We start from the raw sequence: 26,039 nt of genomic DNA, 5'->3' as shown, positions 1-26,039 counted from the left end.
CTCCTCATACTGGATGATTTCAATTATCTTATCTTCAAGTTCACTGATTCTTTCTTCTGCCAGCTTCAATCTGCTGTTGAACCTGTCTAGTGAATGTTTAATTTCTGTTACTGTGGCCTTTAGCTCTGTTTGATACCTTTTCATAATTTTCATCTCTCTACTGTTATTCTCTTTGTGTTCATCTATGATTTTTCTGATTTCCTTTAGTTTTTTTTTTTGTTGTTGTTGTTTGTTTGTTTTTTTGGTCCATGTTCCCTTTAGTTCTTTGAACAAATTAGGGTTTTTAAAAAATTTTTTTAAAAGCTCTTTGTTTGTTATGTTCTAGGTCTGGTCCTCCTCATTATTTCTAATACTCTAATTGTCTGCTTTGCTTGGCCTTTTGCATCCCATTTCTTTGTATGCATTGTAATCTTTTGTTGAAACCTGGACATTTTGATATTTTAATGTGTTATCACTGGAATTTAGACTCTGAGTGTTGTATACAGCTACTGTTATGACAGAGCTTACCATGAATGCCAGGCAGTAGTGAAAAAAAATAAAAGGAAGGAAAGAAAAGAAAACAACTCTCTTAGTCTTTGCAGATTGATCTTGTGCAAGCGTTCTTCAGGATCTATCCATAAAATGAGTTTAGAGAATAGCTACTCCAGGTCAAAGAATCGTAGCCTCCCTGGTCCTTTCTGTGCATGTATTTTGTCTTGGACATGTGCACATGGCCCCAGGAATTCCCCTCTTTACATAGATACAAATATCCCCTCTTCCCTAGAAAACAGTTTCCTCAAAGTCCTGGGCACTGCACTATATGTCCTACAGTCAGCAATCCCTTGCACTAGGCAGCATAACTGGACTATTCTCCCACAGTACTCTAAAGGAGAGCTCTGTGAGCTGCCTTCTACACTCAGGGCAAGTCCTGGAATGGCAGGTGCATCAGGCTGCCACCTGATTGGGCTAGACATACAAGCTCCCAGCATTGCACAAGGGCTACTCCCCTGCCTTTGGTATAAGGATCAGGGATCTGCCCTGGGAGCACATGCTGGCTCTGAGCCAGCTAGTGAGGGGTGGGGGACAGTCCAGCCAGGGCACGTGGAGATCCTACATTTTTTAAGGAGCCTTTTTCTTTGTTTGGCACTTGCTCTGGTACTGTAGTCCTGTAAGTGTATTATTCCCCCCGTCCCCCCCCAGTTGTCTGCACTCTGTGTCCATTCGCTGTGTGTCCTTCTGTGTCCGTTTGTATTCTTGTCAGTGGCACCCGGAATCTGTGTCTCTTTTTGTTGCATCATCTTGCTGTGTCAGCTCTCTGTGTGTGCAGTGCCACTCCTGGGCAGGCTGCATGTTTTTTGCACTGGGCGGCTCTCCTTATGGGGTGCACTCCTTGAGCATGGGGCTCCCCTATGCATGGGACACCCCTGAGTGGCAGGGCACTCCTTGTGTGCATTAGTACTGCGTGTGAGCCAGCTCATCACATGGGTCAGGAGGCCCTGGGTTTGAACCCTGGACCTCCCATATGGTAGGCAGATGCTCTATCTGTTGAGTCAGATCTGCTTCCCTTTTAAGTGTGTTTTGGAGCTTTGAGAAGGATGTTTGCGCCCAGTTCTCCTTTCTGTAGGAGGATGTAATCCTAAAGCAGCTCACACTATCACCTCAATTGGGGTGGAACCCAGGGCATGGAATTTTTGTCTAGTTGTTCATTTTGTACCCAAGTGTCTAAATCAGTGCCTGGCACATAGTAATTATTTATTGAATGAGTGGGTGAGTGAATTTTAATTAATTGCACATATTACTCCATTCTTATTACTCTCCAGTTTATCAGTGCCCGTCCTAAAAGGCAGCCTCATAAATGGAGCACAGTATCTGACACAATCTAGTAAATGGTACTATAGTTTCCTGTAACCTGCACGCTGCATGTTAATCCCAAAGCCAGCTTTATCTTGACTTTCTTAGCAGGTTTATAACATCAGCAGATATTGAGGTTCAGATCAACAAAAACCAAAAGATTGTTTTCCATGAATCATAAATATGTGCAATTGATTTTTTGATGTTTTAGGGTCTATTCACTAGAAAGGCTTTACATTTATTTCTGTAAAAAATTTCCCACTATGTGTTCTGAGCAGAGCAGTTTCTTAACTGCCCCCAAACATTCAGGTGGTTGTGGAAGCCTGGCAGAGTGGGACAGCCTGGGTGGTGGAAGGAGGGGCACATGGCTTTGTCTGGCCCTCCCTTCCCCAGCTCCCTCAAAGTCACCCCCAGGTGCTCTGTACTATAAGGAAAGAATCGTGCCACCAGGGACCTCTCTGAAAGAGCTGGTCAGGGAAGCCTGAAAGGGGCATTCCAGTTGACTGAGAGCGTGAGCCGTGGGCTGGGCTGAGAAGCAGCAAGGACTCCCTGGAAGTTGGCATGTGGCGGCTGGGGTAGGGACAGTGGCCTGGGAAGCCGTCAGGGAGAACATTCACTGCAGAACACACCAAGGTGGAGCACCTACAGAGCATGTGAAAGCCTTGCCCTGCTGTTAAGTCTCCTGGGGGGACTATCTGGAGAGGGGCATCTTGAGAACAAGGATTTTTAGCCACAGAATTGTTCATCATCACTGTTTCCAGTCCTTCAGTCAGCCATGGATACATCCAAGTAAATACTCAGTTTATCGATAACTTAGCTGGGAAAGACTTGGTCAAATGATTTGCTGAAAAGGAAATATGTCGCCTCATCTCCCTACTCCAAACTTTAATCACAAAAGAAATGAGGATGGCTATTCTGATTTTATCTCAGTAACCTTTTCATGATTCTTCATAACTACCACATTCTTTTCTAAATTCTCAAAAACCCATCAACTTAATAAGCCACTAGTACGAAAGAACATGAATATGGGTAGCTTATAATAACCTCTGGCCCACCACTCCCAGAAATCTCAGACTACTTTAATGCTTGGAGAACTCAGTACTACCTAGGACTGCCTTCATCAGCTGAATTCCTTCCATTATTTTAATAAGTTTGGTGGTGTAAGTGAACCCCATTATAACAAAATAGTATATACCAAATATCTTTCAGATTTATTGCAGAGTAACATGTTTTTTTTTTTAAAGAATTACTATTATAAAAGGAAGTCTTTTTAGATATCCAGCTTGAAGCTTCCTTAACATAGCAAAAATGGGATGCAGCATGAAATCTGATTTACACACAATGATGCCTAAGCATGCCAAGTGTGTAAAGCAGGGCCGACCCGTTTTGAATCCGGTTGCATGAACACTACAAGCGGGGCCAGGCCAGCTGCCCACCATTGGTTCCTCTATATGCAGGAGACTAGAATGCTTTGCTGCCAACTGGTATAATTGTAATTTCCGACCACACTCTGCCTGCGGTCTGTCTAACTGAATGGATAATGACATTTTTATTTGGGTTAATGTGATATGAGATGGGGCATGTAATATGAAAAATGTTTTAAAAAGCAATGCAGGGAAAATATTATAAGACAGTGGAGCATGATCTGCACGTCGGCCAATAGCAATCATTTCATGTTTTGTTCCTTGCATTATACACAAGCAGTTATGGAATATTTACTCTCACATGAGTTGCATACAAACAAAAGCTCTCTGTGATGGGCTTGCATAATCTTATACAAAACACAAGCCCTGCCGTTATTTCCCTAGATATGCAGACAGGCAGGCATATGAGGCACATACACACATGCCCAGATGAATATACAATGTGATTATCATTCAGATCTTAATAAAAGATGTTCATTTGGTTGTAACATTTCAGCTTGTTGGTAAGATAATGAGTCATTTTTATTTTTCTAATTTTTTCATAATGCTTTTATATTATACTTATAATAAAATCAAACATTAATGTTATTAAGTTTCTTTAAAAATGAGTTCTTGGGGGAAATGGTTGTGTCTCAAGCAAGTGGGCTCCTGTCTACCATGTGGGAGGCCCTCAGTTTAATTCCTGGGGCCTCCTGGTGAAGGTAAGCTGGCTCGCACCATGGAGAGCGGGTGGCCCGCACTGCGGAACAGCTGGTGCAGCAAGATGACGCAACAAAGGGAGGTGCAGAGGAGAGACAGTGAAAGGTGCAGCAGAGCAGGGAGACAAGGTGGCTCAAGCAATTGAATGCCTCTCTCCCACACCGGAGGTCCTGGGATCAGTTCCTGGTGCCTCATAAAGAGAGAGACGAGAAGAAAAAAGACAAGCAGACACGAAAGAACACACAGTGAATGGACACAGAGAGCAGACAAAAAGCACAAACAACAAGTGGGGGGTGGGAATGAGTTCTTGGGGGACAAGGATGTGGCTCAAGCAGTTGGGCACCTGCCTACCACATGGGAGGTCCCAGGTTCGATTCCTAGTGCCTCCTAAAGAAGATGCACAAGACAGCGAGCTGGTGGAACAAGATGATGTGATGAGGAGACACGGAAGGAAATACAATGGGAGATACAACAAGCAGGGAGTGGAGGTGGCTCAAATGATAGGGCTCCTCCCTTCCACATGGGAGGTCCTGGGTTCAGTTCCCATTACCGCCTAAAAGGAAGACAGGTAGACAGCAAGTGCAAATAATGGGGTATGGGAAGGTGGGGGGACATGAATAAAATAAGTCTTTTTTAAAAAATGAGGTCTTGGAGGTTACAGTCCAGCAGCCAAGCCTGGGGAGAAAATTTTCCATCTTGCTTCTCTCCCTTCTCATATTGGTTAGGCTTATTAGAGGCAAGGCTGAGCATACAGCTGGGCAAGTATCTGTAACTAGCAGCAAGCATTGAGGGTAAAGCACTCTCCTTAGCTGGGAAGGAAATTTCCCAAGGAGGGAAATCCCTGTTCATTCGGAGTTTATTGTATAAAGTATCCAATTAAAAAATAAAAGGATTCTTCACTGTGACAGTTTGAAGTTCTTTAATGAATCCCAAAATGAAACAGATTATGTTTTTGATCTAATGCATTCCTGTGGGTGTGAGAGCCTTTTGATTGGACTACATCGGTGAGGTGTGACTCAGGTTGAGTCTCTTCTCTTGCTGGGTCTTATATAAACGCAAACACAGAGACAGAGAGAAACGGGACAAGGGGGCGCTGCCATATCTGATCCTGCCATGTGAGAGAGGACTTGAAGGTCACTAGCAGCCAAAGCTTGAGCATGAAGGCCCCGAGAGGCTGGGCCAAGGGAGGGGCTCAAGGCTGAAGAGACTAGTCCTATGCCTGATAGCCCAGAGCTGAACTTGGGAAGAAAGTGGAGCAGCCGAGACTGGAAAAGGAGGAAAGAGACAAGCCCTGTGCCTGGTTGCCTAAGTCTGAGCTCCAGGAGACGGCAGGTTCTAAAAGGGAAGACAGGGACCTCGGCAGAGATCAGCTGCCATCTTTCCCATGTGGCGGGACACCAGGATCACCAGTAGCTGACTTTGGTGAGAAAGCATCTCTGATGGTGCTTTGATTATGACTTTTCAGGACCTTGGAATTGTAAGCTTTTACCCCATTAAAATCCCCATTATAAAGGCCAACCCATTTCTGGTACTTTGCATTGGCAGCCCTGTGGCAGAATAAGACATCTACCAACACCGTCTGAGGGACTCTGAGTCACGGAGTAGCCAGAGGGCAATAGAGTTAATTCGAAAAGATGGGAAGGACCTATGAGTGAGTAAACAAGACAAACTTATTGAGTTAATGACTAGGAAGGGCTGAGAAATTCTTTTCAAAGTCTTTCTTCTTCTCTCCTTCTGAATGATCCCCACAATTTCATCATTAGAATTTCTTTCCTTAAGAATAAGTAAGACTCTGACCTTGTTAAAATATACTTGCCCCAAGGAGAGCAAACACTTGAAGCCAATCCAATTGTTAGGGTTTCCTCTCCTTGTCATTTCTAATTGTGTGACCTTGATCACATTGCTTAATCTATTTCCTTACCTACAAAATGGGAATAATAATACCTCCCTTGAAGAGTTGTTACACACTTTAGAAACAAAATATGTGAACACTGAACACTAGCATGCAGTGAGCAGCTCCAATGTGGTAGTCATCCTCTGGAGAGTTACCCTTTCCCTGGACATCTGGTTTGGAATCATTCATTCTCTTCTCTTGTTCCTTACAATCCACTCTGCATCTGTCCTGCCCATTTTTGCCTGACCATCTTAACATTGCTTCCTTTCTTGCCTCTGTCCCTTCACCTTTATCTCCCTAAGCACCACTCTAATTCAGGCTTTACCATCTGTGACCTGGAATACGGCCGTCACCCTGCTTCTTGAGAACAAAGACCATATCTTAAGCATCTTTGTAGTCTTGTACTTTGTACCGTGCCTGACACATAGGCATACTAAAAAACAGTTTTGACAGAGCCTCTTGGCCTTCTTGCCTCCTGCCTTTCCCCTTTCCAATCCATCATATACCAGGTCACCAGGTTAGTCTTCTAAAAGTATCTAAGCAATACTTTGCTGAAAACCCTTGGGATACCTCCATTGACTGAAAGACAAAGTCCAACCTTCTTATCCTACCTTCCTAAGCGCTGTGCCAGCTCTCCGTGTGTGTGGCGCCATTCCTGGGCAGGCTGCACTTTCTTCCGTGCTGGGCGGCTCTCCTTACGGGGCGCACTCCTTGCGCGTGGGGCTCCCCTATGCAGGGGACACCCCTGCGTGGCAGGGCACTCCTTGCACGCATCAGCACTGCTCATGGGCCAGCTCCACATGGGTCAAGGAGGCCTGGGGTTTGACCGTGGACCTCCCATGAGGTAGGTGGATGCCCTATCCGTTGGGCCAAGTCCGCCTCCCACCAATTTGCATTTTTATTTTTATCTTTCACAACCTCCATGTTTGTTAACTAAGCATGACCACTCGCCATCCTCCAAACACTCTTTGTCCTTTCCACATAGGTGCCTCTACCAACCCCATTTGGAGGGCCTCTACCTATTCACATCTGATCCAGCCTTCCAGGACTCAGAGCCTCTCCTTCACTCCAAAGTCTCTTCAGATCCTTCCCCTAAAGTGACAGTGTTTACTCTATCATAGACAGCCTCTAAGTTGTTCTCTAATAAGCCCTACCTCCTGATATTCATACTCTTGTGTCATCTCCTCCTATTGAGTGTGCTCTAGACCTGGTCATTCACTTCTTTTTTTTTTTTTTTTTTTTTTAAGATTTATTTATTTATTTAATTTCCCCCCCTCCCCTGGTTGTCTGTTCTCGGTGTCTATTTGCTGCGTCTTGTTTCTTTGTCCGCTTCTGTTGTCGTCAGCGGCACGGGAAGTGTGGGCGGCGCCATTCCTGGGCAGGCTGCTCTTTCTTTTCACGCTGGGCGGCTTTCCTCACGGGCGAACTCCCTGCGCGTGGGGCTCCCCCACGCGGGGGACACCCCTGCGTGGCACGGCACTCCTTGCGCGCATCAGCACTGCGCATGGCCAGCTCCACACGGGTCAAGGAGGCCCGGGGCTTGAACCGCGGACCTCCCATATGGTAGACGGACGACCTAACCACTGGGCCAAAGTCCGTTTCCCGTCATTCACTTCTGATGACTAGAATTCAGCAAAAGTGATGGTATATCATGTCCAAGTTTAGCTCACACCAAGACCGTGGCTGCCATCTTGGGTGCTCTCGCCAAGGAAAGCCAGCTGCCATGATTTGAGCTGCTCTGTGGAGAGGTCCACATGGCAAGGAATTGAGGGGGGCCTCCAGCCAACAGCCAGAAGGAACTGAATGATGTCTGTAGTCCAACAGCTCACAAGGAATTGAATCCTCCCAATAACCATGTGAATAAGCTTAGAAGTAGATCTTCCCTCAGTCGAGCCTTCAAATGAACTGGCAGCCCAGTTGAAGACTACATCTGAAAGACCCTGCTCCAGAGGTACTCAGCTAAGCCATGCCAAGATTCTGGACCTACAGGAATAAAGGTTTGTTGTTTTAAGCACTACGGTTTGGGTTCATTTGCTATACAGCAGTGGATAACTAATATACCCGTTGTGTCACTCTCTTGTGGCAACTCTTCTGTGTTACCATGTATTATTGAAGTTTCAGGTATTTGTTATACCAGGAATGAGCACGGTCCTCAGCATTCAGCTGATCATCTAGAGATACCCATGTGATAACTGACTGACTGAATGTTCCTGGAAGGTCTTGCCAATGATAGCCGAGAAACATAGAGTGAGGTGCTCTTTATATCTTATCATGAATGCAGTGTAGTTTGCTGAAAACTGGCCCTGAATGAAAGGCTTGAGATACCTATGCTGGTTCTACCTCTTACTTTGGGCAAGTCATTTGAATCTCTTTGAACTTGGGTTCTCTACCTCAAATGAGGGGCTAAGTGCAATGAACTGAAGTCCCTTTCCTCTCTGACAATCTGGGATTCCAAGGACGTCACTACGGATCAGGCATTTTAACGTCCTAGGAACCAAATTACCACAAACGAGGCATCCTGAAATAAGAGAAATTTATTTTCACAGTTCTGGTGGCTAGAAGTCCAAATCAAGGTGCCAGCAGGGTACCTCCCTATAGACTCTGAAGTCTGTAGCATTGTAGTGGTGGCTGACCAGCAATCCACGACAATCTATGGCTTGTGGCAAACTCAATCTTGGCCCCTGTCACATGGCTGTCTTCTTTCTCTGTGAAGTCTAATTTCTTCTCATTATGTAAAGTCTTATTTGATTAGGACCCACCCTAATCCAATTTTGCCTCATCTAGACTAACAACATCTTCAAAGATCCTATTTCCAAATAGAAATCCATTTATAAGACTGGGGGTTAGAACTTGAGGGTAACTTTTGGTGGTAAATAATTCAATCCTTAAATCTTGGGGACCATGGAAAGAACAGGCAAATTCCTGGTTTGGGGAAGTAAAGGGCTGCATTAGTAGGCCTATGTACTTGCTCTAACACATTCCATCCCTAAGAAAGCCTTTTTTGAAGCACTGATCTTAGAATTACATGAAGACCTAAAGGACAGAATCTGGTTATTTTGAACTCAAATAACTTGGTGAAAGTAAGACTTAGAACCCAAAAATCCCTGGCTCCTGGTATGTTGCTTTCCTCCTAACATAGGGTCCCTACTCCTTTTGCTCCCCAGTTAATTAACTTCTTTAGTTATAATTTCACTCTATGCAGCCTCCGATGCTGTGGCCTTAAAAGCAAAACAAAACAAAAAACTCCATTAAGCCTTCGGAGTTCCTGGAAGTTTGAAGAATGGCGTGCTAGGGAAGACACATTTCCTGCATAGGAAACCAGGAGGTCTCTTCTGTGTTACCTTTTATTTCCAAACTGAGCTGACCCCACACATAGATTGCTTGTAGCTGGGGCGACCCATTTAGCCACATGTTAAGAGGGACTCAGAACAGAGTTAGAACAGAGGCTGCTACCCTGATATCAAATAATGACCCCTGGGAGCCTGTCCCACCTTGGAGCTGCTGCAAAGTGGAGACTCCAGAGGTATTCTTTATAGCTCCCGTCATCTGCTCCAGAAGTGTTTGCCCCTGGGTCTGGGGAGACATCTGGCATCTCGGAGGCTAAACTGCTGAAATATAATCTCTTTTCCTAAAGTAGAATTCTGAGCAGGTTACTTCCCCATTTTCAAGTCTTTAATAACTTCTCACTCTCTAGTGCATTAAGCAGCCAACTCACCCCCTGGCAGGGGAAGGTGAACTCTACGTGCCTCAACCTACTTTTCTCGTTTTCTCTCCCACTAATCTCTCATATGTGCTCTGTGTTCTAGCCAATTTGTATGCCCCTATTCCCTGAACACACCCTGTATTTTTCTGTACAGATGCCTTTGTTCCTGCAACTCATCTCACCTGCAACACACCTTCTCCCTCTGTCAAAACTCAGCAAAATCTTCAAGGCTTAGTTTCAGTGCTACCCCACAGCCCCAGCCCCAAAATGGTTTTCGATCTGCCAACAGGACATGAGCTCTCTGATTCTACCTGTCACAGTCTTCCACTACTCAGTAATAATGTAGTAATTTACATGCCCTGTTGACTTTCTTATTATAAGCCCCTTAAACACAGGAACTAATATATACTTGTTAAACAACATGAATTTAACTTTTCATCCCATTTGGCACTGTGTAGACCTATGGGCAATGTCATTTTAGAACTGATGTCAGAGGGGGATTTCCTGAATAAATAAGGACTAATAGGGGATGGAATGGGGTAGAATTTAGAAATAATGTTGCTTTAAGAAATAGCAAAAATGATACCTGAAAACTCTCTAAACTGGTGACTAACAAATACAAAATTAATTCCAGTTAACGAAACTTGTAACGCCTTCTTTCACTACACTTTGCTAGAAACCAACAAGATATTAAAAATACACACGACCCATTTTTATGCAAAATTTCCTGCTGATAAGCATCAGCTCTAGCCATCTAGGTGAGTAATCAAGCATCAGTTCTAATAAGTCAGCGGCTCCTGTCAAGAGTTGTGACCAATTAGAACTCACCACAATGAGGAGGAGGCTGCTGGTGTTGCCAAGCAACGGCCAAGCTGTGTGGCACTTGTAGATGCTCTTTTAGATTTAACCAGTGGCAAGTCAGAGTGACATTGTGATTCTGGCAAAGGAAAGCCAAATTATAACCCAGGATGGGGTACCCACAATGAGGAGTGTGTTTTCTTTTCAGTGCAAATGGAAAAGGAACATTTTAACCAGAGTTTAAACAGTCCATCATTATACTGATTTTAATTAGGAGATTAGGTGTCAGTGGAATACAACTGTGATGCAAGATAATGGTCTCTTGCTGCTAGATAAATACCCAGACATCCTGGAAAATGGGCAACCGGTCAGGCAGGGACAATGTTTTTTGGACTCTGAAGTATTTATTACCACAGCCACACTTGGTTATAATGACTTTCATTTTTATTGTGTGGAAGGATTAAGAAATAAAAGCAAATATTAAAAATAGACTGCTGGAGGCTGGTGCAGCCTAGAGAAAGCTGCTTGTGCCAACATTATTGGAAAAGTACGTTCTGCTTTTAGAAGCCCTAAACATGATTGTCTGAAGAGTTTACAGGAAAAATTGAAAGGCCTAACTAAACTGTCATGATGACTATAATCCTGCAAATACTTTTGCACTGAAGTGGTTGTAGCTATGCATTTACTCATAAGCTGACTATAGCAACTTAATTTTTTAAAACATTGCAGTCATTCTTGAGTAATATGTCTTCTCCAAGGCAGGAAAGGCCTGGAGGGAATAACAACCACATCTGCCTCTGCCTTTAAGAGTTATACATTATTGACTGTGCCTTCCTGACAGGAAACATCTGGATGAAAAGTGAAAAATTAGGCAGAGAGTCAATTGTCAGTGAGTGTGAGAGATACCAGCTTTCACTGTTGGTTGGACTTTTCTCTAACTGAGCCCCCATGCATAGAGATATGATTGGCTCATTTTCCCTTGAGTGACACGCATCACAGCTTCAGGCTTTCCTCTCCGAAGCTGCCTGGTCTCATACCAGCTCAGTGGGTCACAGCCAACTCGTAGTTATCTGGGTGAATGGAGGAAATGCCCAAGTCATTTATATAGGACTTTGAGGATTAAGAACATATTAGGTTAGATCCGTGGTCCATCCAATTTGGCTGTTTGGTCTCTACAGAAGCGCTCAAACATGGGGTGCTCACGAAATCTACCTCCAAAGGAATAGCACCCAGCAGCCTCACCTCCCCTAGTTGTCTGCTCTTTGTGTCCATTCACTGTGTGTTCTTCTGTGTGCACCTGTATACTTGTCAGCGGCACCTGGAATCTGTGTCTCTTTTTGTTGCGTCATCTTGCTGCATCAGCTCTCCATGTGTGCAGCGCCACTTTTTTTTTCGCCCGGGGTGGCTCTCCTTGCAGGGTGCACTCCTTGCTCATGGGGCTCCCCCATGCTGGGGACACCCCTGCATGGTGCAGCACTCCTTGTGTGCAGCAGCACTGCACGTGGAACAGTTTGTCACACAGGTCAGGAGGCCCTGGGTTTGAACCCTGGACCTTCCATATGGTAGGCTGACGCTCTATCAGCTGAGCCAAATCTGCTTCCCCATATCTTCATCTATTGAAAACTTATTTGAGCCCAGGATAAGCAAAGTTAAACAGATTTCTTTACAGCAGCTCTTTTCCAAGCCTTTGCTATGTTAAGGTACATGGTGAATCTCTAAGAAGATAGTAATATTTCACCAAATTATTCGACCATGGTGCCTTTCGATTCTCAATGACTTCAAATCTTTTTCCTTGGTAGGAATTCATAGCTTGGAGTTCAGCATCGTATAAGCACAGCTGAGACAATTTTTTCCAAATGTGTTATTTTATTTTTGCTTACACTGAAGGTGACCTGCCATTTTTGTGCTTACTTACACAATCTTAGAAGAGTCCCAGAAACTTATTCCTATTGATTTAATATTTTTGAAATCATAAAAGCTTAGAGGAATACACAACTATATAGATTTCTCCGTGTTTTCCCTCTTTCAGATGCTATAAAATTTTAAAATAAAACTTATGCTAACCTAGGCCCCAAGGGGATCCCATTATTTATATTTTTCCTGCACAGAAGTACTAATTTAGCCCCAATTTTATTTCCTGAATTTAAATTTACTTACTCCCTGGCCCATAATAAAGTTTCACACAATTCCATGGTTACTCACTAATACCCTTTGGTAAAAAAACTAAATAAATCTACTGGTTGCCCCTTTCTCCTGGATTTAATTAATCTTTTGGGAGATGGGGCGGGAAACTCTGGCAGGTTAATCAGGCAAAATTTTCCCTAATAAAAAATCAGTCATTTTCCTCAGCAATCCTTTAATATAAATCCCAATAACTGTCACCAGAATTAAGATTCTGATGGTTTCCTCTTTCTGAGTTGGCGATGCATGAATCAAATTTTCAGTTTCCTATCAGATAATACCTATATATTATTTCTGGTAAAGACTTAAACCAAAAATCAATTTTCTTTCAAATAAAAATATAGATTCATGATATAATACTGATTCAAAGTAACTTTCAAAGATTGTGGACTGAGGCAGCCTACCATCCACATAAAGAAGGATGGTGCCATTCAGAGTTTTCGAGTATTAGTAACATTTAAAGACAAAGTTCAAAAGGAAAAAGCTTTCAAAAACAAACTTTTATTTCAAGAGTCAACTCTGAAGTTTGAAAATAAATCCCAAAATCATGTACAAATTCAGAAAGAATAAAGATACTGATATTTCAAAGCTATTCCAGGGAAAACTGACTCAGGTACCCACCCACAGCCAAATGAACTACAGATGGGATGCTCGTCTCCAGGTTTTCAAGGCTGCCTCTTGACTCTGTCTCCTCTACCCCAACCTCTCTCTTTGTCTCATTCTCCTCTCTGTGTCTTTGTGATCTGCTATTTCTATTTTTATATGTATATCCTTGTGACTCTCTAAATAGAAAGCCAACAACTTGCCACATCCTTTCATTTAATTTTTCCTTGATAAAATATTTCCTCTTTATATTTCTTTTAACTTAGTCTTAGCCTGCAATCTTAGGTAGAAAGCCCCCTGGTACTTTGAGTGATTCATTGATTCATTCAGTAAATCTTGAGTGAGAGCCTATTGTGTGCCAAGTACTGTGTAGAGAGCAATAAAAGACGAAAAGTGAAAAGAAAAAGATAAAAACCCTGTCTTCATAAAGCATATATGTAGCAGGATGAGCTGTACAATAACCACAATAAATAGGTAAAACAGATGGCTGTTAGATGGGGATAATGCTACAAAAAATGGTAGTAATAATAATAACGTGGGGAGGGGCAGGGAGTCCTGGGGCCCAGGTCCCGAGACTTGGGAGGCAGCAGGTCTGAGATGGCCAGACCAAGAGGACTGCTGACAACACCGGTGGTTTCTACTCCGACTACTATCCGAATCACTCCAGGGAACTTTGAAAACATAGATTCTCAGTCCACCCTGAGAAAAAATTCTGATTTTGTAGGTCATGGGGTGACTGGAAATATGTATTTTTAACAAGGGTCCTAGGTGTTTCTGATATGACCTTTTGTCACCCTGGGGTTGAGAACTAGTGACCTAGAGAACAAAGGCAGTTGGAAAGTTAAAGTCCAAGGCGGAATCCAGAAACTGAGGGCATCACGTATGTTGGAGAAGGGGGCAGGTAGGGCATTCATGACGGGCAGCCTGCCCTTCTCTCCTCCCCTCCATCCATCTTCCATGGGGTAGAGCCCACTGGCCCATGCCATCCTCCATCCTGTCTACACTGTGTCTTTGAGCAATGCTCCATGCTCAGAGTCCCAAACCTTGCTCCTTGTACACAAAGGGAAGCTGCATTTGCAGTGAGGAAAACTCTTTCCTCTCCTAACAAAACTTGGTTACCAAGACCATTGTCTTGTGCAGTTCAAAGTTGAGCAATGACTTTCTTATTCTAGGTTGCACCCACTGTCCCCTTCTGAAGCAGTGAGCACCATTGATTCAAGGGTGAGAGAAAATCACAGGGAACATGCTTTACGGAGCACAAAGCATACATACCTCAGTTTAACATTTCAGAAATACTATCTCTGTCATGTACTTTTTAGTCCGTGCTTCTTTCTATTTAAGTGGCATTTAACAACTTTGCTCTTTCTCCTTGAAATACTTCCCCCTTCCACATTCTCTTGGATTTCCATTTCAGGCTTCTCTTCCCAAGCCTTCTCTGTAGATTTCTCTTCTGCTCCTTGCTTAGATGTTGTTCTCCCCAGGGTTCATTTCTGCACCCTCTTCTCTTCTTTTGCTACACACTCCTTGGTGACCTTACTCATATCTGTTTTTGATTGTCATTTTGTCATCTCCCTATCCTTGTCTCCTGAGCACCAAGATATCTCTATTTAGATGCCACCTTCCCTCTCAGAAACCTTAAACTTACAAGGTCTAAACCCTCCAGTGGTGAGGAGAAGGGCAACTACCACCACTCCTGCAAGGAGATCCTTTCAATTGGAAATCCAAGAACCTAAATTGAACTATAGTGAATAAAAGAATGACTTTCAATGGAGTTTTAAATTTACTGGTATTGCTTGTTGATATGGGTTAGAACTGAGGCAAAAGCTAGGGAATCTGTGCCTATGATATTTATTCTCAACCCCTTCCTTCTCATTTACGACTCCTTCTTCCCCTCTAGACACCTTAGTGCTGTGAACAGCTTGGAGGAACTCTGTTTTCTGTGACTGATTCAGGCACCAGGGATTTGATTCTTGAGCCAGAAAGAGAAAATGCTTTGGATCCCAGGAGTGCTGGATTTGTTTGGGAAAGACATTGTAACAGAATACCCTGTAGTTGCTAAGGAAATCCAGACCCTGGTAAGATTCCTTTTTGCAAGGAACCATAGCTCAAGATCGTTAAAATTGTTTTGTTTTGTTTTGTTTTCCATCTTACTTTTATTTTTTTTAGTAGATAGTCTTCATCAATTTCTTTTTTTAACAAATGATGAGATTCTTTCAACATCTGTGGTGCCATCAAGTCATTGTTTACTCATGAATAAAGAAATAGGATACTACGGTTTGAGCTAGTGATGTCAGTCCAAGGTTATCTACTTCCCCTTCCCCTCTGTTCCCTTGGTTAACTTAATATTCAGTGGCTAAATATTAAAGGTGTACTAAAGGTGAGTGCCCCATCCAGCTCATCAAGGTGGTCTAGAATAGTGGTTTACAACTTTTTCAAGAAGCAGTCCCTTCCTTGAAACAAATCTTTACCCCGAAACCTCAATATAGAACAGATAAATGTGGAGCAGGGTTTATTAGCTCCAGCTGAAGCAGTATGTTCCCCTCCTCATGCTCCCTTGTGGAGAAATTCTCCTAGCAGTGTTTCACAACTTTGACTTCCCATTAGAATCACCTGGGGTGTTTTATTTTTTATTTTTTGTCTTTATTTATTTTTTAATGTTACATTAAAAAAATATGAGGTCCCCATATAACCCCCCACTCCCCTCACCCCACTCCTCCCACAACACCAACGTCCTCCAACATCATGTTTTAAAAGCTGTGTCCCAAACCAGACCACTCAATCAGAATTTCTCGGTGTAGGACGCAGGCATCAACCGTTTTCAAAGCTCTCCGGTGATTCCAGTGTGTAGCTAAGGTTGCATTCCCTGTCTTTTTCCTGCACTCCACTCCCTCCCTCAGCAGACTGGAGCCTGGGAAGAAGGAATTGAGCATGTGTGGGCCGGCCCTAATGGGAACGGTTGGCCTTCTAGCCAGATCCATACTCGTGTATGCAGTGGAGAATAAACTCGTCCCATTTTGGGTGATGATGGATTAACAACCCCATTTGACCAGATGGGGAGCTACGTTTTTCAAACAGCTTCACCACGGAGAGCTTTTCATCTCCTCTGCCTGAAACTAATGTCTATACCTCAGTTAGTTCCAAACTTAGGCAAAAAATAGTGTTGCTTACACCCTCCTCAAACTCCAACAGAAGCTCCATTTGTTCAACCTCTCCCCCTGCCCCGACCATCATGACAGCCCTGAGATAGTCCTAGGGAGATTCAGAGCACCATTTGAAAATCACATGTGTGTAAGAGAAGTAAACAGAAAGACTGAGTATTATAGGGTTGGATTCTAATTGTGGTTCTGCCATTGACTAGCTGTGTGACTTGGAGCACATTTCTTAACCTCTCCATGCCTCAGTTTCCTCATTTGTAAAATGGGGATGATAAAATCAGCATTTACCTCACAGCGATGTGGTGAAGATTAAGTCGGTTAATATATATAAGAAGCCCTTAGAGTAGTGCCTGGCGCATAACAAGGGCCGGTAATATGTTAGCTACATCATGCTCCATCTTCAATACTAAGGCTACTTGAGGAAATTCACATCAGAACCTGGTTGAAGATGGATTTTTCAATGAGTTTAACTGGCCGTTACAAGGTTTGGGACTCTTTTCTCTTCTGGAGGACTTCAGAAGATTTATAGGAATTAAATCAGGATCCTATAGATGAGTATCTTGGGTTTAAGCTAAAGTAATATGCATCTATTGAACTGTAGATGGACTACTCCCAGCCCAAGCACTCTGGAACAGAGAGATGGTGGGTGGCTGTGGTCCAGGGCCCTCAGTCGAAGTTCCAGACATCACATGCTCTAAAGTCTGGGACTCAACGTGAAGAAGCCCCTTAATCAGGCTGTATGCACACAGCTGGCAGGGAGAGGTGGGTCACTGGTAAGGAAAAGAGAGAGCCCAGGGCCTTAATGAGCTGGCAGCACATGTGGAGCTGGCTCCTCCCTCAAGCTTGAACTTGAAGGGTGACCTGGACATGCTTGTCCACCTAGAGTTCTGCCAGGCCACATCCCCTTTCTCCTCCCTTATAATCCATAGCTGGCACTTCCCTATTTAAGACTTGATTCAAATATCACTTTTTTGGGAAGATTTCCTCTAGTTCCTTGCTGTGTGAAGTATGGCTGCAGTCCAGCTGCACTGGCATCACCTGGGAGCTTGTTAGAACTACAGAATCTCAGGTCCCACCCCAGACCTACTTGAGTCAGAATCTGCATTTTAACAAGAGCCCCAGGTGGCCATTATACATTAAAGTATAAGAAGCACTGCTCCAAATTTCTCCCCAGCAGGCCTGGCATTTTAACATGGCACCTAAGCAAGTGATGCAGCATGGACCAGCTATCCATCACAATTTGGAGAAAAGAAATGTGCTCCTTAAGGGAAGAGAGTCTGCATTTCCTATGTCTTACCTCATTCAGCTTTTCAGGACTGAAAGCAGAAATCAGAACACTTCTGACCTCTTCCCATCTTTTGTCACGTAAAAACAGAATGCTCTCAGCTACTGGCTTGGACTCCAAACCTGATGCCTGATGGAAAGCAACAAGCAGAGGGTTAGGGCACAAAGGAACCACAGCTACCTTGGTGACAACACAAGTTCATTATAAATACCATGGTTAAAGTCTAGTGATGACCAACAAATTCGGGCTTTCTCTTCAAGGATGCAGAAGAAAAAATACTATAAAGGCTCCTGGTTAATGATCTAAAGATAGATGGCTGAGAGCAGCAGGGATGGAGAAAGCTCTTGCTGGCCCAGTTCTCACGCATTGCCATTTGGTCATCATCATGTAAATCACTCAGCTGGCTTCTGTGTGTTCTGCAGCTGGGTGAGGGTCCTCTGAGGTCCTAACAGAATAGGTTTCTTTGAGATGGTCTAGTCTTTCCTTGGATTGAGTTTTCCTTGAATTGAGTTGCCTGAACTCTGTGGCTAGGTTTGTGTGGCTGAATTTGTAGGTTGGGTTGGGAATTGACAGACTCTTGTATCTGGTTCCTTGATGTGTGGGTGGGGAGTGGGGTGGGAGGTGAGGTGGGGAGGGCTGAGGAGAGGAAAATGAGGGTCCGTGCAGAGCTGCTTCCCAGAGAACTCCTGTCAAGATGTTTCTGGGTGCTTTAATTTTTCATTCATTCATTTCCTCATACAATGAACAATTTGTTGAAAGCCTAATATGTGGCAAGGAGTTGACTTTACAGTGTTGAATAAAAAAGAGTTTGCTTTGGCCTTCATGGAGTTGATAGTCTAGTGGGAAGTAGACAGCAGACTCAAACTAAAAAAAAAAAAATAGTTTATGAGAAAGTCAGTGCTATGAAGGGGGAAAACAGGTCAAGATGAGAAAACAGTGGGGGAGGGCCCCTTGGGGTTAGGTGGTCAGGAAGGCTTCTCTGAGGGGGAGGCATTTAAGCTGAGTCTAGAAGCATGCAAAAGAGTCATCTGTCTCTTCACACCTTCTTCTCAGGCCATTCTGTTCCTTTCTAAAACCAGTTTCTCCCACCAAGTGTTCAAAAAAGGACCTCCACGGCTCGCCAGAGCACCCCCACGTCCGGGGTTGCAGGATGTGTGAAGGCAGGGTTTTGGAGGACCACGTATTTCCATTTCCGTGTGTGATGTTCAGTTATGCTATTTCTTTTCACTGTTTTAATTATAGTTGAAACATGAAGCCAGTCATCATAATTCAAAGGCCTTGTAAAAACTCCTATTTAAAGGAAACTTATAATCTTCTGATAAAATATGAACACTCAAAATAAGCCATAAAACAGAACTGCAAACCATGTAGGGGGGATTTAATTATATATTAGAATCAAGTTGCAGGGAGACTTTCCTGCAGAGGAATAGCTCTCCATACGTAGAGTGAAATTCCTTAGTAGGGCCATGGTCACCGTAAAGAATTGTGGCTTGATAGAGTTTTTGGAACGTAACTCCTTTGTTTATGTTTCAGGGTCAAAAGAGGAAATCATACATTATGTGTATTTATATACTGGCAAAAACCCAGTACTGTGCCACACTACCTGTAATAAAACATTTCATTCCAAGGAAAGCTGGGTGTTTTATGTGGTTCTGATGAGAAAGAATAAAGTAGAGACAAGAATCAAGATTGATTGAATTTTGTATTTATCCTTGAAAATCTAAGAATTGGATTCATGGTATTATCTTACACTTGAAGGACAAATCTAGCCCTCCATGCCATATGTCGGCCCTCCAGCAAGTCCCTCACCGACCTGCTATGACATTGCTCTCCTCTCTGCCTCACAGTTCCATTGGAACTTTTCTGATTGGAACCTTTAGGGCATTGGTTAGAGTAATGTGTTCATTTCCAGATGCCATTCTTAAAGAGGGAGAGCTGCCAACTGGTCATTTCAGAAGAGCAGCCAGGATGGCGAGGCGACATTGAATAATATCTTTAATGAAACAGTTGTCAGGTTTGGGGATATTCAGCTGAAAAACAGAACACTTGGAAGATCTGATAGTGGTACCTAGTACGTGCTCAGTAAATACTTATTGAATATGTATTATATGAAAGAGGGAATTTAGGTTGTTTTTATGACCCTGAGGGGTGGAATTGGATTCAACGGTGGAAGCTATAGAGAAAAAGTCAAGTTCATTTAAATAACTTCAGAATAGTCAAAAGTCAGAATTATTCAAAGATAAAATAGCCTGCCTTGAGTGATAAGATCCACATTACTGGAGACTGTACACCAATTTTTATTAGCCCATCCACATCTAATAGATTAGATTTAGGGGGCTATCTTTATCTTGAAAGGTACAGAGGGTTCTCCCTTAGAGAAATGAGGTAAAAGATTGGCGAATTTGCTGGGGGCAGGATTGCAAAATGGGGTAGGAGGGGGATAATCCAGGGAGGAAGGGGCTTTCTAGACTGCCTGCCAATCTGCTCATCTGTGTCTTCCATATCTCAGTAAGTGGTACTTCCAGTCACTCACAGGTCAGGGGTTTCCAGACTATAGATCATAACCAGTCACGAAATCAATGTAGTGGGTGGCAAGCAGCATTTTTAAAAAGGAAGAAGAAAAGAAATGGGAAGAAGAAATAGAATAAGTAGAAAATATAGAGGAACATTTTACAAAGTAAGGGTATGTTTTTTATTGTTTCGTTAAACTTTTGTTTAAGATTGTGTGTGTTCGTGTGTGTGCATTCTGTGTCAAGATATGAACATGTTTTTCACTGCAGGTCACAGTCAAAAAAGTTTGTAAAATCTGTTCTAACCCATGTCCCAAACCCCAAACCTGGGTGCTGTCCTGTTTCTCAACCAAAATCCTGTCCACCACAACTCTTAAATCTCTTCATCCGCACAGCCACCTCCCTGGCCCTCACCGTTACCTGGCAGCCCCTATCTCGTTTCCCTGCCTTGGGTCCCTGCTCATCTGTTCTCCACACCGTACTCAGAGGGATCTTTCTACAACACAGTTGTAGCCCTGCCTACTAACTTCTCCTTGTCTAAACTCCCTGACTGGGTTTATAAGGCTTAGCACGATGTGGACAATTCTTCACCTCTTTCCAAACATTACACAGTCCAAAGGAGCTCTCTAACTTCCCAGTCCCTTGTAGTAGCCTGAAGCTGCAGAACTAGGGGCTTTCTGGAAGTTTAGGCCATATTTTTCTACTGCCAAGCTCAGGTCTGTGGTAAGAGTACTGCCTCTGAAGCCAGTCCCCTAGGTTCGAATCTGGTCTCTGTGCAACCTTTAGAATTGATCTCTCTGCTCCTCAATTTCCCAACCTATAAAATGGGGATAGTAATGCTACTTACCTCTTGAGATGATTGTGAGGCTTCACTTTTTGAACCAATATTTATTGATTGCCTAATATATGCTAGGCCCTCATCTAGGTGCCTGGGATATGTCAGTGAACAAAAACAAAGATCCCTGTCCTCGTGGATTTTTTTTAGGAGGTCCCAGTGATTGAACCCAGGAGCTCATATATGCGGAGCAAGTGCTCAGCCACTGACCTACATCCACGCCCTGTCCTTGTGGATCTTAGGTTTTATTTGGAGAAGACAGATAATAAACATAAGTAAATTATATACTATAGCGTAGGGTAAATTCAGGGGATTGGAGCAGGCTGCAGTATTAAATGGGTCAAGCAGCACTGGCCTCTTTGAAGAGGTGAGATATGAGCGAAGACTTGAAGGAACTGGGGGATGTAGTCACGTTTCAGACAGGGGAACTGCTAGAGCAAAGATTCTAAAGCGTGTGTCAGAACCTCAAGAGAGCTGAGTCATTGAGGGAGGTCAGAGGGTCACGGGGGCTGCTGTATGAAGGGCCTCCTAGGGCTTAGTTAGGACTTTTACTCTGAATGAAATGGGAAACCGGAGTAGAATTTTGCACAGAGGCAAGTGGATGTCAACACGGAAAAAAATGAACTTTGACCCATACACAGAATTAATTGGAGATGGATCGTTGTCCTAATAATGAAAGGAAAACAATAAAACTTCTAGGTGAGTATCTTTATGACCTTGAGGGTAGGTAAGATTTCTTGAACAGGATATCAAAAGCAATAACTATGAAAGAAAATTTTGACAAATTGAGCTTCCTTATCAAGGACATCATTAAGAAACTGACTAAGCAAACCACACCTGGGGGAAAATAGCCACAATGCACTTATCTGACAAAAGACTCATAACAGAACATTTAAAGAATTCCAATAAACCAACAAGATAAAGTCAAACAAATTAAAAACGGGGAGAAGCCTTAATTGACACTTTACAAAAGAGGCTATCCAAATGACCAGAAAGCTTATGAAAAGGTGCTCAGCATGATTACTCATCAGATAATGCAAATTAAAACCACAGTGAGATGCCACTACTACCCAGCCACCAGAAAAGCTGAAATTAAAAACACTGACAAGAAGTGTTGGTTAGGAAGTGGAACAATTAGAACTCTCATTGACAGCTGTTGAGAATGGAAACTGGCTCAACCACTTTGGAACATTGCTTAGCAGTATGTAGAAAAGCTAAACATACACCTGACTTGTGACCTAGCAATTGCACTTCTAGATCTATATGCCCAAGAAAACATTCTCTTGATAGGCTCATAACAACTTTATTCATAACAGCCCCTAACTGGAAACAACTTAAACTTTTATCAATAGAGCAATAAATAAATTGTGATATTTTCATACACTGGCAGGCCACATAGCGATAAAAAAGAGCAAACTACTGATACATGAATATGCTTGGATCTCATAGACATTATATTGAGCAAAATAAGCCAGAAGAAAAGAGCACATCCTCTCAAGTTCCCATTTACACGAAGTACAAGAGGAGGAGAAACTAATCTACAGTGATAGGTGTGAGAGGAGTGGTTATGTCTACAGAGGTCGGAGGATGAGATTGGGAAGAGCATGAAGGAACTTGCTGGGGTGCTGGAAACAGTCTATATCTTGATCTTGGTGATGGTTACATGGATAAATACATATGTAATAATTCATTGAACTTTACACTTCAGATGTGTATATGGAAGTTTTACCAAAAAAATTCTTAAAAAGCCTGAAATAATTCATTCGAACAGACTTGGATGCTGGGTGAATACCAAAAAGATGAAAATCAACAGATGTAACTATAAAGCTCCACATTTAGATAAAAAATCTAGTTGCTCATAGCATGGGATGGAGGAAACCTGACCTGCAGCAATTCATGTTAAAAAGATCCGGGAACCTTAATTGACCATAAGCTTTTGGACCGTGTGAGGATCACCGCAGAGATCAGTAGAAGCCTTTCCTACTGTACTGAAAGAAGCAGGGCCTAGTGTCAGGGAGGGGTGTCCTGCTGGGGTGGGGAATTGACCACATCTAGATGATGGTTTTCAAACCTGAACACCACATTCTGTGAGGGACAGTAAGGGCTGTCAAGTTACTCTCTGTTCAGGAATCCCCCGACCAGTTTTGATTAAGTTTCCTATTTCCTGTTCTTCACTGGGGTAGTTACACGTAAAAAAATTTTTTTTTTAGTTTTTATTTCTCCCCCCCTCCCCACCCCCCGCTGTCTGCTCTCTGTGTCCATTTGCTGTGTGTTCTTCTGTGTCTGCTTGCATTCTTGTCAGCGACACCCAGAATCTGTGTCTCTTTTTGTTGCGTCATCTTGCTGTGTCAGCTCTCCGTGTGTGCGGTGCCACTCCTGGGCAGGCTGTGCTTTTTTTGCGTGGGGTGGCTCTCCTTGCGGGGTGCACTACTTGCGTGTGGGGTTCCCCTACATAGTGGACACCCCTGCATGGCATGGCATTCTTTGTGCGTATCAGCACTGCTGTGGGCCAGCTCACCACACGGGTCAGGAGGCCCTGGGTTTGAACCCTGGACCTCCCACGTGGTAGGCAGATGCCCTATCAGTTGAACCAAATCCACTTCCCTGGGGTTGCTACACTTTGATGACTACATTCCCTCTGACATGTTGTGGATAGTTTGAGTTTTGTTCTCACTAGTTTACTTAGTCCCCTTGACTTTTGGTGACCACCCTAGCTTCATCAGCATCTCTTTCAAGTCTTCTCCAGGGGTGGGTGACTGGCTTCCTTTATTTGATATTGATTCTCATTAGGATGTCACAGGGTGAAATTCTGTGATCTTCTCTCCTCCTTTGAGGAGTTGCCCTATTGGGACCCTACAGGCCCTTTTGTGAGTGAGTGAAAAGACTCTGGAGAGAAGAGGAAAGGCTAAGCAGGAGGATGATGTTGAAGAGTTTGCCATGATGCTGCAGAGGGGGCAGAGTAGTGCTGGTAGTGAGAGGCAGGTAGGACCCCGTCGGAAAGGCCTCCTCTTTGTCCTTATTTGCTCCGCTCCAAATAGCAATTCCTTGAACATTTAGGAAGATGTAGATGAAATGGGATCAGATCCAGCTGAACGTGAGGAGACCACAGGCCTGGCAGTCACACAGCATCCTGGGTTGCTGCCATTTTTGATGGGGACTCGCCAACACCTTGGAAGCCTGCGACTTCACCGTGGCAGCCTAAGATCTTGTTCTCGTTTCGTTACATTTTGATATTCAGGTTTGCAACTTCTGCTCAGAATTATGTCTGTTTCCTATCAAGTCGTGAACATTAAGCCCCTACTATGTGCCAGAACCATCAAGATACAAAATCCTTGCCCTCAAAGAGCAAGTCCAAATCAAGAGGTCATCAAGGCGATGCTTTGCCGACTGCCGGAGATCCGTGGCTCCTCGGTCACACGGCAAGGCACAGGGCGGCACCTCCAGGTCGCTCCCTTCTCTCGCAGATTCTGTCCATGTCCAGTCTCTTGCTTCCTGTGGCTTTTTCTCTCTGTCTGATTTCTTACAAAGTCCTCCAGGAATAGGATTACGGCCCTTCCAGCCTGAGGTGAGCCACACCTCCTTACCTGGAGTAACCTCACCCAATGAGCTCACCCCCACAGGAATGGAATAGATGTAAGAACGTGTCTTTCTGGGGTACACACAGCTTCGACTCCCCACCGGACCCTCTCCAGGCACAAGGTGCAGCCACACAAGAGTCACATCCATACCCAGGTGACAGGTTTGGTGAGTCTGGCTCACCCTCAAGAAGTGATTTTATCCAGAATCATAAAATCCACAGGGACCCAGCAGCCCCAGGTTCACCTCTACAAGCTACTTTACATCCCTCACCACCCTGGAAGCCAGGATCACAGGGCCAGCTATCGCGAAACCACAGAGCCCTCAGCATCGGCAGACATCACTAAAGTTAGAAGGCCAGCTAGTCGCTGGAAACCCTACTGCCCTCTGCAGCCGCAGCGGCCCCTCCTTTCAGCCAACAGAAGCGCGTCCGCTCATTACGGAGCTAACCAGCAAGGAAAACTCGGTGCAGAGCTGCGCGTGGACACAGGGTCCTCGGTCCAGGAGACAGGGTCCTCACAGGCTTGTCATGAAACTGCCCCCTTTCACTTGCCCCCCAGACCTGCAGCTCCTACTCTTTACCGCCAGCTTTTGAAAACTTGCTCCGCTGGAGTTTCTGGTTCCCTTTCCCTTAACTAAACCTTGGAGTAAATCAAAAACATTCAGGTTTTCCAATGTATGCAATAAGACCGAAGCCGCAAGGATATTTTTTAGGCATAATTTGGGGAAGTATCTCCTCCCTTCATGCAAACCTTGAAAAGGATTCCTCTAGCTTTGCCTTTAAAGGGGTCACCTCATCTTAGGGGTGTTGTTGTTTATGGTCTTTAATTCCACAGGCATGATAAAGACAGCCCTTAGGGACTCCATTTTTAAAAACAGTCTTTAGAGTGGGATTTTCTCTCTGATTTTTGCAAGTCAGATCAAATCGGGATCTGTTGTTCCCTCTTACCCATATGCTTATCTATCTGCTCAAAGAACTCAAGCTCCCCAGCCCTGAGCAAGACAGAAGCTCGCATCTAAAAGCACCCACAGAGCAGTGAAACCAGAAATGCTGGTTTGCAAACTTGGTTGCCTTTGCCAAAGTCCTCTCTGTTTTGAGGCAGGCTTCTCGGTTTTATGTGGATCGTCTTGCTCTGCACCGGAACTCCTCCATCCTGAGCCGGAAGCTTCTCACTCACCCAGGAGGGGCTGCCCCCTGGAAGTCCGGGACCCCTGGCCCCTGTGGGCCTCCCCTTCTGCCGTTTTTCGCAGGGCGGAACGTGGTTGGTCCTGAAAAGACCAGATCCATGGAATTGCATCGGCGACACGAAGAGCACACTTCGCCTCGAGGTTTCAAAGTAGTGGGCGAACTATAACATCTTTAAATCCTTGCCCTCAAGTCACTCAAGTCACTTGGAGGGTGGGGGTGGGGAACCAATGCTTGTTGACCTTACAGCTAACAAGATGTTTTTCACCGTACTTCCTTAACTCTTGGGTAATTTTCCAGTCATTAGAAAACACTATCCCGATAAACGGCAGTGCTTTAGTTGTGGCCTTGTGGCTAAAC

The 26,039-nt window shown here is 44.0% G+C and overlaps 1 protein-coding gene across 1 annotated transcript in view; it reads right to left on the bottom strand.

Moving 5' to 3' along the window:
• The window catches only part of TBXAS1 (thromboxane A synthase 1), a 195,041-nt gene that overhangs the window by 71,528 nt on the left and 97,474 nt on the right, over nucleotides 1-26,039 (bottom strand). The window contains exon 5 of the mRNA XM_058297468.2: nucleotides 17,585-17,701. Within this exon, the coding sequence (XP_058153451.1) occupies nucleotides 17,585-17,701 (117 nt within the window). The remainder of the gene's footprint in view (nucleotides 1-17,584; nucleotides 17,702-26,039) is intronic.

This window comes from Dasypus novemcinctus, chromosome 5 (genome assembly GCF_030445035.2).
Source record: "Dasypus novemcinctus isolate mDasNov1 chromosome 5, mDasNov1.1.hap2, whole genome shotgun sequence".
Taxonomy (NCBI): domain Eukaryota; kingdom Metazoa; phylum Chordata; class Mammalia; order Cingulata; family Dasypodidae; genus Dasypus; species Dasypus novemcinctus.
The sequence above is the reverse complement of the archived record's forward strand: the minus strand, read 5'-3'. Positions and strand labels throughout refer to the sequence as shown.